Source organism: Symphodus melops, assembly GCF_947650265.1.
Source record: "Symphodus melops genome assembly, chromosome: 1".
In the NCBI taxonomy this organism is placed as follows: domain Eukaryota; kingdom Metazoa; phylum Chordata; class Actinopteri; order Labriformes; family Labridae; genus Symphodus; species Symphodus melops.
This window is the reverse complement of record NC_136691.1, coordinates 43,602,465-43,616,270: the sequence shown is the minus strand read 5'-3', so window position 1 is coordinate 43,616,270 and position 13,806 is coordinate 43,602,465. Positions and strand designations below refer to the sequence as shown.

At 37.2% G+C, this 13,806-nt stretch overlaps 2 protein-coding genes across 2 annotated transcripts in view; one reads left to right on the top strand and one right to left on the bottom strand.

Annotated features, from left to right (window-relative positions):
• Window positions 1–3,722: 3,722 nt before the first annotated feature.
• On the bottom strand, window positions 3,723–5,000 carry LOC306829992 (C-C motif chemokine 13-like). The gene is made up of 4 exons (XM_079353209.1): window positions 4,866–5,000; window positions 4,569–4,683; window positions 4,280–4,376; window positions 3,723–4,153 (listed from the first exon to the last, which is right to left on the bottom strand). Exons 1-4 carry the CDS (start codon window positions 4,924–4,926, stop codon window positions 4,148–4,150), a joined length of 279 nt encoding a protein of 92 aa, XP_079209335.1. The 5' UTR covers window positions 4,927–5,000; the 3' UTR covers window positions 3,723–4,147.
• Window positions 5,001–12,998: 7,998 nt separating this feature from the next.
• Window positions 12,999–13,806, top strand: part of wdfy3 (WD repeat and FYVE domain containing 3) — a 92,796-nt gene continuing 91,988 nt past the window's right edge. The window contains exon 1 of the mRNA XM_079343069.1: window positions 12,999–13,345. The gene's annotated coding sequence lies outside the window, so the exon portion shown is untranslated. The remainder of the gene's footprint in view (window positions 13,346–13,806) is intronic.

The following is a 13,806-nucleotide window of genomic DNA, read 5'->3' as shown; positions in this document are numbered from 1 at the left end:
AGCTTTGGTTTCTTTTGTAAGATATCTAACCTGCACTCTAACTGAACACTTAATCATAAATTAATGTATTATTGCACTATCGGCAGAAACGTTTAACATTTTGCTCAGTCACACGTCTAAGTACCAATGAAGCATTTACAGACAAACTTTCCTTTTCTTGTAAATCCAAAGCTGGACTGTAGCCATATCTTTGCATGTATTTACTCTCCTGGAATTTCCCTGCTAAAGCATTTACAGGAAATAAAGATGTATGATGGACATGAAGGAGTGTTTGCAGAAGAGCTGGGCGTCATCCAGACACCAGTCCTCCAGAGTGCAGCCAAGTGTGCAGAGAGTGACAGGACAGGACATGTTTTATATAGCTAGAGGGCCCCTTGAAGAGTATTCAGTATAACTGTTTTTTTTTTTTTAGAATGAAGTCATTTATTTTGTAATACATAATGATTTCTAGTGTTTGTTAATTTCCCTGTTTCCAATTCATGACAGAAACTGTTAAAGTACAAGTAAAGTAAAGTGCTAAAATCTGTTGTTTTATCATCTACAAATGATTTATTGTTAATATTGACAGTTTTAATGATCTCTATAAAAAAAAACCATTAGTTCTTTTGTATTGTATTTGATGCATATACAGATGAGCATGGTCTTGCTTAAGGTAAGGACTTGATATCCGTAAGTCTAATGATGCATGTATTGAATCCTTGTGGTTCCCAGAGCCAAAAAGAAAACAAATATATGCTTTAAAAAAAATTAAAAAAATAAACATTTTCATGCTGTTATTTTTAAATAACACCAAGCCCAAAGTGAGGGTTAATTAAAAAAAAAAAAAAAAGAATAACTGGGATATTGTGAGAGAATATTAATAATCACTATCCTGCAAAATTGAATTTAACAGCCTTCATTTTCAAGAATGTGGAGTGTTGTAAGTGATTCAGTGTTGACATGTGGTGCTATCTATCTATCTATCTATCTATCTATCTATCTATCTATCTGTCTGTCTGTCTGTCTGTCTGTCTGTCTGTCTGTCTGTCTGTCTGTCTGTCTGTCTGTCTGTCTGTCTGTCTGTCTGTCTGTCTGTCTGTCTGTCTGTCTGTCTGTCTGTCTGTCTATCTATCTATCTATCTATCTATCTATCTATCTATCTTCTAGGTTGGCTGTAGACCCAACAAATCCCATTATGAATTGTGGGAAAATCCACCGGATGCTGTTGGACATTTGGAGCCTTGTTCTTTGACCTTTGGGACAGCCAGAGACTGTGAGCTCAGGGACACTGTCCTGTCATGAGAGGGTTCAAAGTTTAGGTCAAAAGGAGTTCCTGTTCCCATTTCTGAGGTTTCAGATTTCAGAAAAAGCATACTCCCATAAATGTTAGATTTTATAAAGATCCATAGCTCGTTATTAATCTTAATTTCCATATCTTTTATCGTTATATGATGTTATATTATTTGTAATTGTTTTTTGATTTCCAGAACATTCAATTCACAAGGCCGATCTTAACCTAAATTTAGAAATTGATAAATCTAATCAGATCTAATATACCTCAGAGAGCAAACAATGCTTTGTAGTAAAAACTACCTTTCAAAAGCCTGGATGAATATAGAAAAATATAAAAGTGGTCAAGGGGACAACTAATCACCGCATTATATCAAAACATAAAACATCACATAAAGTTTCTATGTGCCAATAAACACAATTGTTTTTATTTTCTTAAAAAAGCAGATTGTGTTCCTTCCCTCACCTTTCACCGTTTCCCCACATCCAGCTGAGGGAACAGCTGATTACTTACACTTTGATGACGTTATAAATGCTGTTAATGATTGAGATGAGAGTAAACTGAGATGCATTTAAAAAAAAGTCTTCGGCCTTCTTCAAGTTAATTATTAAGGAAGTTCAGGGGGACTTTTTGTTTCTGTACGCTACCTCTTGTTGTTCCTACGCTGCATTTGTCAGCAGAGCAACACAGTGTTTTCAAAGGATTGGATGTTTATTTTCATTTCCTTATTTGACCCATGTCCAAACTGTAAATATGGAGAAGTCTGGCTTTATGACCTCTGCTGCAGCCAGTCAGAGGGGGGAAATAAAAGGCTTTTGTTTTACTTTCAGCATAATGATCATGTGATCAATGTTTTGAATCAGTCTTCTGACTTAATATGTATGATTGTATGAAGGAGCTAAGTAAATCAATCTGTAAAGTTAAAGTTCAAAATGAAATTGTGCTACAAGCTGACATGCTATTTATTGCATATGTTCAGAGACACTGCTTGTCAACAGGCAAGGCAGGCAACTGCTTGGGGCCCCAGGCCAATAGGGGCCCCCAACAACTGACAAACGTTAAACCACAACATTGCCTCAAATGTTGCGTGCATTATTGCTGTGAAAATAATACTGGATGCTGGTTGGAGTGGCACCAAATGAATGTTTGTCTAGGGCCCCAACAGACTCTAGAGGTTTCCATGCATCTGTTTTCCTGGTTTCCACACAGGGGATGACTGTTGTTGTGCAGAAAAATTCTCAAGTGCTAAAAGTCTCACTGGGCTAAAAGAGTTAGATATTCTGCAGTTTAACAAGCACCTGCACTTGAACACAGCACTAGCGACAATGGTACACGTCATAGCCATTTTCCCAAGATCCTTAGCTCAATGTAGAAAAATGCTTACAGCCAATTTAGCTGCAGGGGCGGACGATGACACACAGCAGGTTAGTGTATGTAGCAACAGACAATGGAACGGACATGGCGATGCGTTTGAGGCACAATTCAGTGGAGAACAGGGGCACGGACCATCATTCAGGGCTAGAACAATAGAAAACAGTGCTACAACGAGTATGTTTAATACATCAATGGAGGATAGGGGTGGAATGACAGAGGAAAAGAAGCTCCAGGCTTGTTCTTGTGGCTGGCATACAGTAACATTAATCGAATTCCTGAGGGTATAAAGACGTGTGTGGTAAAAGGACCAATGAGTAGTCAGTATAGGCTCTTTAGAAGTCGGTTGAGTCAGTCTGCTAAAATCCAGTGACAGGTAGAAAACCACAATCCCAAGGATATTAGAACGGTAGGGATGTAGATGATACTGAGCAATAAACAAGTCAAAGGAGAAGGGAGACGTTTAACCTTGAACAAAACAGGTCCCAGAGATAGAGGGAAGTAGTGATTTGTAGAAGGAAGAAGTGATTTGTTTGTTTTTCCTCATTTTAATGCATAGAACGATCCTGGAAACTTTTAAGGTCAACAGTTTTCTCTTTACCCCTTTCATGAGGGGAACAAGCATTTTTTTTTCTTTGTCTGTGTATGTTGCAGGTTTCTGACGCCCTTTTTGAGAGTAATAGTCCGCACAGGTTGCAAATTTTAGTCACACTTCATTCATGCTCCATTTGCAGTCTGTCCTTGCTGCTTGGCTTCAGTGATAAGCAGTTCCAATGACTCATGTCCATACAGGTGCAGAGATTCACTTTTTGACAGCTTTTATTTATGCTTTTCATGAGTTAATGTTCTTATCAATGTTCTTATGTCGCAAATGGATGTAGTGAAGTTTCAGGGAGGGCTTTGTTTGGTTGTATATGTACATGGTGGTAAACCATACATGTTGGAGAATGTGCAGTACAAACCTATGCATACAGAGGATGTTTCAAGTTTAACAAAAGACGTGAACAAGAAGTTAAGAATTTAATCAAACTTTATTTTATCAAAGCTCTTAACACAAATTAACAACACTCAATGTTTAGACTAAAACAGCACTAAAACCTTAAAAAATAAAAAATGAAAACATATTTACAAGTCTCATCCTTTGAAAATAAAAACAAAAAAATATCAGGATTTCACTGTCACTCATGCAGTTTATCAAGTCTGCTGATTTCTACAAAATATTTAATTCACAACGCTATTAAGAAAAAGGAAATGTACATTTTTTTAAAAGGTTGAAATTAGACAGGCACAACAAATAACTAGAAACACATTTACAGAGAACTCTATAGCTACTGTCTGATTGGCTCTCACAAAGAACCATCATACAAAAAAAGTCTGTCTGGTCTCTCCATTTTCATCTTCTTTAAAGCACAAAGTGTCATTTCTGTGACTCTGACTTTGGTTTCCTTCTCTCAGTTTAGAATCGGTCCTTTCTGATCTTCTGCCTTTCACCGAATCCTCGCTTATCTATGCCTGCAAAACAGATCATCAATAATTAGCCTGAGCAAAGTGAAGGCATCTAAAGTCCAACCTTCATGTAGAGTGCATCAAGTGATTTTAAATTTCAGAAAAACAAATACACTCGAATTGATGTTTTACCTGATTTCTTCTCTCCAGATGCTTGATGTAATTTTTCACCCATGTTTCCTCGCTTGGGTGGGAGATGCACAATGTCTTTCCAACCTTTGTAATAATCCTGACAAAGCAGATATGAGACAGAAAAATTAGTTAAAGCTGCTGAAAACAGGGTTGCTTATACACATGTCTCTACACTCATTGACCCTAACTGTATTGGAAATTAAGATACAGCATGAACAAATATACTAGAGAAACACATTGCTTTGACTAATTAAGAAAGGTTAATATTTTACACATGGGTTTAACTTACGCTGTGGCTCCTATATCACAGCCTTGCCCAGCTTCCTGAATGGTGTAGCTGGAAATGATCTGAAGCGGAAAGCGCTTGGAAGAGGTCTTCAGACAGCAATCCACTGCAATCTCAGCTGCAGGAAGAAAAAAGAGTGATCTATGTTAGCCTTCATCATTCATCTAAAAGTCTGTCAACATTTGCAGTGAGTAGTTATAATGTAATCTAATCTATAATGTAAACTAATTTAAATAAAGAATCCCCTGCACCTTGCACCTGTTTGTTTTACTGCTGACGGCAGAGATATATGCATCTTACCTGTGACAAGCCCGACACAGGCGACACCCAGCAGGATCAGAAATGCAACTCGAGAGGCCATGTCTCTGGTTTTCCAAAGGTTTTGAGTTCAGGTTTCAGTGAGGTTCTTCTGTGATGTTCTTAAGGAGAGTGAAGATGCTGCTGTAAGAGGTGAATCTCAGGTATATTTATACAACTCAAAGTGAAAGAGAAAGTATTATCCCCGATCATTTGCTGGAAATGTTGGCACAAGACACAAACATGCCCGCTCAATTACCTCTTCACACCCTCTCTCTTTTGGCTCTTGTGTGTTTTTTCCAGAAGTTTCCCTGAGGCAGATTTTTATCGGGGGCATAGAAATGCTTTAGCACTTCAAAGATTTCATACAGGCATTACAATGAAATGGTTCATTCATTCACACGAGAATAAATCAGCAAATTCAACACGTTCATAATCTGAATCAGTAAACAACTTGTTGTAAGAAAGGATTCTGTGTTTTCACATCAGATCAAGTGACTTTGAAAATGTCATTTTTAAAGATTTCTGAGCTTTTTATGCATTTTATTGGAGATATAGGACAGTGAATAGAGTCAGAAATCCAGGACAGAGAGAGTGGAGAATGACTTGAAGGAAAGGATCCACAGGTTGGACTTGAACCTGGGCCACCCACACAAGGACGACAGTCTCTGTACACGGGGTGCGCGCCCTAAGGTTCAACTGAAAGACAAGGCGATTAAACCTTTGCACATTAACACATCAAGGATGACAATTAGGCCTTGAAAATGAAGTGTCACACTCAAATTAGTGAAATGGTGACTGCTTGACAGAAGTGTCAGTCACAGGTTTTTGTTAGACCAGTGTAACATCTTTGGAGGAGACATAGCCTACCTTAAAACTGAAAAATCTAAGGAATTAGGACGTAGAGACTGTTAGTATACTGTATACTGTCAATCAACAACTCTAATCTGAATCTGCTTCTTCATTGTAGTGACAGTAGAATATTTCATAAACTTAGATCGATCTGTTCAGATTGCGGTTTGGGGATTTTTCATGGCATGCACTAGCAGTTTTGAAGTTTGTGTGAAGAGTGTTTGTGCATGTTTGTACACGCATCGAAAAAGTCGATCACAATCTGTCTGTGTGGGAGCTGATGAACAACTTTAGATGAACTTTTACTGCCAAAAGTGATGCAACCATTTCACAACAGACCTGTCGTTTGAGAATACATTAGAATACTTAGGATCTATTTCCTATAAATCCTCAGTTTCTTGTTACCAAGAGTTACTCTGGTTTAGCTTTACATTATTTATTGGTGGTTCAGAATTTGTTTCCCACGTCAGCCTCCCAGTGTCCCAGTCCAGGCAGAGTTGTGGCATTTTCTGTTGTCAATTAGGTCCAGTATTTGGTCTAAATCTTTAGTTTGTTGACGTTTCCTTGAAGTATCTAAATCAGTAGGAGAATTCAACTTGTTAGCATAACAGTTTAACAGTGCAGACTGGAAATATAGAGGAAAACAAAACTCACTTTATTTTATGGAATAAAGTTATAAAACTTATTTTGACTCCATATATTGCTGACTCAGTGTACATTTAAACTGTGACAGTCAGTGGGTCAATGGGTTTACCATTTAAAACAGAGGGAGACATGGAGAAATGACTCACTGCGTCAGTTCTATGATTTCTTTAGTACTCATGCATAAAACAATGGTTCCGTTGTATTACAGCATGTGGAAATAAGTTATCTGGAAAAGACTAGCAAAGAGGAAGTAAAGGAAAAAATCCCACCTTACCCACACTGTATTGAGACATGCTGAGAGATTAAATTCCATATCCTTGAGTCAAATAACAGAAGCACAAGCTCAGATTTCGAGGGAAATTATTCTGGCCGCAGCTTCATGTGAAATATTGATTACGCCATCATTCACATGGAAAACAGACACATTGCATGCATTAAATGTTTCTTCTTTATAAATCTTTAAACTCTCAATGAGACACCCATGATTCCAGGTCAAACATAAATGCACAAATAAAATAAAAAACACAGAAACAAAACCCTGTATTCATTGTTTATTTGTTCATGTAATGTTATTTGAAATGTTTTCTTTCATATTCAGTTATTGTATGGTAATGTGTTATTATTGTTATTCATATTTCTAATTCTGCTATTTACACTTCTGAACATTTTGTATGGTTTTTTGATGGATGCTATTACAGTACTTTGAGTCACATTCATGCCAATAAAGCTTTTAAATTGAAATTGAAAATGATGAAGATCTTGCAAACACATGAGAAAATCATCTGAATATCCTTTGCTCAGTGTGGCATCACTATATTTGACATCCTAATCTGTTACCCAGTTGCTCATGACACAGATACAGTTCAGACTCAGCTGCAGGGCTTGAACACTTGATGCTTCCTGAACACTTGATTATGTCAACAGTCCACTTAAAGCATAATGTTTTAGATTGATGAGTAAAGTGAGGATGACAGACAGAATATTTAAGAGCATTTCAATTGAATCAGGTTGTGCATTCTTCTGTTACAGACATTGAAACTGTTCCTGGTAGATAACGTGCTGGGAAATACAGCTTTAACTTTCGAGATGACTTTATGGAAAGATTAAAATCACAGCTGTATCTTACGTCTCCCAGCAAACTGGCAAGGACTTGTGCAGCTGTCACTGACTGCGATTGCAAACTGCGATACAATGTCTGAAAATGTGGTTAAGACTGTAAATAAAACACTTAAATATGGGAAATATGTAAAAACTCTCTTCATAAAAGGCTTTGCTGCAATCGTCATCTATACTGCACTTTAATATTTAGTTTAATAGATAAGTGTGTATGCTGATTCACCACTTGCAGATTAGTTTTTTGGATTTGTTGTTATTCAATAAGGAGCTTAAATATACTTAACAAAAATAGTCTATTCATGTTTAAATACTAAATAATACCCACTTTGTATCCTTGTCCATGCATGCATTTGGCACTCACACCCACCTCTGCTGGGACATTCCTCCCTCTCTCAAATGTTTCTCACAATAGAAATTCAAGGCTTAAACAAAGAGCAGAAACAAAGCAGGGAGAACCATGTGACTTTCAGGAAAGAAGCAACTTCATATCAAGGGGATGAATTCATTTAAGTGATAAGAACAAGAAAAAAAACATGATAAGAAGGAAGCAGGCAAGAAAAAATGGATGTGGGACGTGGGAAGAGCCTGATGCTGTTCCAAATACCAGCCAGGCTATTTGTGCAGAAATCAAATCTGTTTTGAACTGAACTGAAAACATGCCCATATATTACCCATTATAACTAAATGAACAAAAACAAAGGATCTACTAAAATGCACCTCAGCTGAATTTACTTTGAACCTTAAGTGTTTTCAGTTCTTAGTTGTATCCAAAAAATGTTTTTGGATAACAGCGATGTATGGACTAAGTGTTGTATGTATGTGTGTTGTGTGGTGAGATGTGAATAACTATGTTTGACCAGGAGCAATGATGAACCCACAAGATATCAACTACAACTTGTTATTCTTACGCTTTCAGTGGTACGCGATATTAACAAATGAATGTTTAATACTTTTATGAATGAAATTCGAGCTGACTGGGATGTGGAGTTAGTTCTCTTCGGTCAGAGAAAAGGCCAGCTGTTTCCACCTGTTTCCACTCTTCATGCTAAACTAAGCTGACTTTAACTTGGCTCCAGACAAACATCAACAGACATACATGCTGGTAACAATCTTATCGCAGAACACTCAACAAATCATCTGATATGTTTAGAACTGATCTTTTAGTCTGTGCATTTCACAAAGTCTCTTCAGCTGAATAAAGTCATTATCTATAAAGCAGATAAACTCAGAGTGGTATAAAGAGGTCTCACCCATCCCGCTGTAATGTAGGCTTCAGGAATAGTTCAACGACAGCAAGGAGACAAAACAACCAGCACCGCTTACATAAAATTTAACAGTGCATGATGCTCTTCATGCCTGAAGCTTGATACAATCTATGTTCGTTATGCACCTTTGAACCACTCACTACTTCTGGCATTTGATTAATGACATACAATATTTTGAAGTCTGATAAATAATCTTCAAAGAAAGGCCACAATACATAAATTGAAGTAGTCTTGAATTGTGTCTTTTAATCTCAATAAGCCCACATTTAAATAAATAAATACATTGTTTGTGGTATTTATTGTCTTTGTTCATTAAAGTCGTTGAGATAACTTCAATAATCGTCATAGTAGTTCCTTTTTATCTTTAATGTTGAAGTGAAAATCTCACTATGTCATTCTCTTCTTTCACTGGAAACAAGGTCAGCTAACCACTGATGTTGTTTATTCAAATGTACCACACTAGCGGAAGGATGTTACGGTTATCCTTCACCATTGTTAACCACTGATGAGAAATTAATTTCACAGATTAACATCTTATAAAGAATCTTGCAATTGCATTTAGTTTCGTTTTCTCCTCTTTTGAATGTTGCACACTGACAGTAAACGTCATGTTTGGGCTTGTTTAAAAGTTTTGCCAGTTCAGTTCTCGTTTCTCAGGTCTAGTTTCTGGATGCATTGTTGTACGTTTAATGTGTTTACTCAATCATCAATGGTCGGGGATTTTCACCAACCGACATCTAAACGTTGGACCACATTCAGTCCAGTCACGTTGTGGGAATGAAATTTTATTTCTTGTATCTTGGTCACATAAACCAGCCCTGTTCCCAGTTAAAAGTCACTACACTAATTAAGCTACCAACATGGTTTTTTTCAGCAGTCAAGGAATTGTAAGAACTAAACCTATGTATAAATTATATAAATAATGGAAAAAGAACAACACAAAGGGAGTCTGTGTGGGCTACAGCCCACTATTCTAGAAACGTTGGAGGGCCTTATTTCAATTTAAACAAAGGCAGCCAACGACCTTAAAGCCTTTTAAAATACAGTAACGTTACATTAACTCATACATTCAGCCACAATGGAAACAGGTTACTTCAATATCCACACTTAAACACACTTTGAGGCATGTTCCTTGTATAGTAAGTTTATAAGTATTTAGTGCTGTCCCACTGTCAAATCGTCAGGTTTTTGAGGGCCCTGATGAGAACTAATGTGAAGAACATGATTGTCCTGACCCTGATTAAATGTAAATTAATGTTATACGTAGTCTGTGATCCTATAAGCGGAAGACCCAGGTTAGAATCTGATCTGTGGCCCCTTTCCCGCATGTCATTCCTCGCTCTCTATCTCATCGACTTCTCAATATACACAGTCCTATCGCTAAACAAAATAAAGAAAAATGTAACTCTAGAAGAACTTGGAAAGTCAAACAAAGCTGGGTTTTTCATTTACATTTTTGCAAATAACACCATTGATGCTTGTTCTGACTTTAGATAGTTTTCTAAAATATACAGAATAAACACTATAATGTATGAGATACATAATTACATTCTGGATTTTGGCTTTTTAAATGACTGAAATGTGTATTTTGTTTGTGGGCAATGTATGATGTCATTCAAAGTGTCTCATTCCTTATTTTTATACCATCACAGACTCCAGAACTCTCACACAGCATGTCTGATGCCATTAAAGTCTGCAGTGGGTCGGTGCTCAGGCTTTCGGCTGGACTTTCGGAATGTGCAAATGATAATGCATAGTGCACATGGGAGGAAAAGAAAGTCTCTAACACGTGAATGAGATTGGCTATCAGCTTGCAGTTGGTTGTGTTAATAATAAGACGAATAAGTTCATTCCCAATGTGTTTTTTTTCATCTTTGTTGGGTTTAGATTCAAATTCCCATTATGTTACCTTTGACATGAAGAAACATTTTGGGTATGTATAGAAAACATATCATGGTTATGGAAGTAAGTAGGAATGAAACGATTACGTTAAGTAAGTAAGGAAGTTAAGTAAAGGAAATTAAAAATGAATGGCTGTATTTCTTTCACACAAACACTGCCAGTGAACTTTTCACAAAGGGCTGAGCCCCAATGGAAAATCTATTTCCCCACCTCCAATTCAAGGAAGATTTTCAGGTCTGACCTGGCCTTAAACCACTTGATCATGAAGGTATCATTTACCTCCCACTCAAAAACGTCCCAGGGCTGAACCCATTAAATAACACAATAGATTCATGTTTCATGACCTAACTGCAAAGAAGATTAAAACAAACAAACAACAACAACAAAAAAAACTGTGTGTCAGGAGTCAATATTTCCATAGGGATGGGTGGAAAAAGAACAAGATAATCTTTTGTTCATCTCAGAACGGAGAACTGTACAAATTTAAAAATCAACCATACCACCATGTTATTTCATTCTGTCATGCAAAGATAATGAATCTGTGTTAAATACTGAGAGGCTGTTTACTTTCTGAGGAAGTGATTCATAAATGTACTCAGGTGTGACATCCACCATGCACTCTCACTGACTTCCTGAGGTTGCTGCGGTGTGTGGTTTATTTGCTCAAAGTAAACCACAGTGCCCACACAGTCGAGTTAATCGCGTGTGATGCTCCAAAGTGAACTTCTCCCACCTAGTGTTTCATATCTGCTCTGAAAGTGTTATTCAGTGGACCTATTATGATGGAGATATCTGCAGGGGCTAAAATCAGGAAGTTAACTCCAGTGCCCCCTACTGGAGAAAGACCTAACTTACTTTTCACTGACTTTTATTTATTTATCTTTTATTTTTTTAATTGGTGCTATGCGGTGACAAACATGGTGAAACATGACAAATAAAGTACAGAAACAAGGAGAAGGGATTTAGACAATACAAGACAGAAGAGACAGGACAACAGTTACAAAGTACAGTAGAAAAATAAGTAAGTGAGTTAGTGCAAAATAAAAAGATTTCAATAGATATATCAATTGACAGCAACTAGCACAGATAGTAGAAAACTACACAAGATATAATAATAATAATAATAATAATAATAATAAAGAAATTAATATAAGAAAGAAAGAAAAAAAAGCAAGTTAAAAGAGTGATAGGGCTAGAGAGAAAGAGAGAAGGGAAGGGATAGAAGGTGTTTTATGAGGTGTATTTCAGAGGGACAATGTGAGAGTGATCAGTGTGTGTTGAATGTGTTGGGGTGTGTATACCAAATGTGATGATAGCGTTTATGTATGGATTATGTTATAAGGTTTATTGTCTGCAGGAATTGTGTTGCTTGGGGTTCTTTTTTTTTCTCCTTTTTTTTTCATTGGGGATCTTCGCTGTATGGAGGGACAGGGCGAGGCCAATGTTTTTCTTTGGCTAGGTCCTGCAGCAGCAGTCCCCAGGCCCTTCGGAGGGGGCTTGTCCCTTGCAGGGCCCGGCCTGTTCAAGGAGAGCACATGTGTGAGGGAGGGGCCACCGGACCCAGGGGAGGGAGCTCTGACTTTTAATTATTGATTTGTTACAAGAATCTATTTTTTTCCCCCTCTCACATCGCTTTAATCTACTGCTTTACTTTTTTGGTCTTTTTTTGTTTAGCTTGTGAAGCATGGGTTTCATGTTTTTACAAAAGACGCTGTAGTATTAGTGTTTTTCAATGCAAACCATAAATCAAAGATTCAAAGGCTTTTACCTTTAAAATAAACTGTACTTATGCAGTTGATCATGTTTTTAATGTTCAAATACCTGAACTCCCTTTTATAAATTCCTCATATATTGTGCACGACTATGTTTCTTCAAGACTAATTCAATTACCATATCATATGGTTAATTTTCATGTTAAAATACAATAATAAAAATAAATAATTATGTTCCTTTTGGACAGGTATGTTTTGGTTACCTACCAGTTTATATTCTTCCTTTTTCCTAAACAAATCTTACAAAGACGAGACAGAATAAAGATCATATGTTTAAGGTGCCTCAGGAGAAAGAAAACACATTAGTAGAGGCTGTACTGTGACATTAAATCCCATTTATCATCCTAACAGTCAACACAAGCATGAACAGTTTAGTTGAAAGAACTTGTGTCAAGATGAAGCTTCAAAGCTTTTATAAAAAGTACAAGACAACATTTTGTTTCAAGGATCAAATTTAAATCGTACCACTACAGCAACATCAAATTTTATGAGATAATATAATAATATGATAAAATAATAACAATTTCAAATTATTTTTTTAAAACATTTTTGTAATTTGTAAAGGCCAATACAGAAGAAGCAAATACAAAAGATAGCCTACGACAATTTTACACATCACTGATAATGATACAACACGGGACAGTGTTATCCAGTGTATATAATCCAGAGTGTCTTCTTCCATGTATCCAACAGATGTCAGGCTTGTCTCTCTCCTGTGTTCCCGGTGAGAGGAGGATGCTGCTCGGAGGAATATCAGACTTGTTGTGTATTTCCAGTCTTTAGAGGAAAAATGGCTACCAGGATGAACGGGAGGCAGCACTGACCACTGACGGAATAATGACTCGTTTGTGACATATGGATATATTTGGAGTAGCCCACGTAGCTGACACATTGGCTCAAGGTTCCAGCCGGAGGATTTATCTGCTTACTGGTGAGTGTTTGACGGATACAGGGAAAAAAAAGGCACACTGGTCCCTGGAGCGGCTAGCTAGCACTGCGCCGCTAGCTGGCTAGCATGAGAGTTAGCGAGCACATAGACATCTCGGTTAGTTTTTATAGCTACAGCAGCACCTGTATTCATGTTACCAGCATAATAGCAACGTCCAGGACGGCTCATCTAGTCGTATTATGTTCACACAAACAGAGCGTTTTTAGTGGTTGTCTTTTTTATTAAAGGCCAGCGTCAACGTTTAGCTTGACAGTTGCGGTTTAGATGTTGCGATGCTAGTGCAATCAGCTGGTCAGCAGCTAGCTAACATCACTGACAGTATGTCGGTGTACACCACATTACACGTCTGCTGCTGTGGACTGTGTTCAGTAACTTAGTTAGTTTGACAGGTAAGTAATGCTTTATTTCAGACGTATATGATATGGACATATGACGATACTCAC

Bases quoted from the DNA above. Each gene is read 5' to 3' on its own strand.
- LOC306829992 (XM_079353209.1), bottom strand. From the start codon at position 4,926: ATGGCCTCTCGAGTTGCATTTCTGATCCTGCTGGGTGTCGCCTGTGTC. The intron at 4,684-4,865 runs GTAAGATGCATA...TTCTTCCTGCAG, and splicing joins CTGTGTCGGGCTTGTCACAG to CTGAGATTGCAGTGGATTGC. The intron at 4,377-4,568 runs GTAAGTTAAACC...CTGCTTTGTCAG, and splicing joins TGTGATATAGGAGCCACAGC to GATTATTACAAAGGTTGGAA.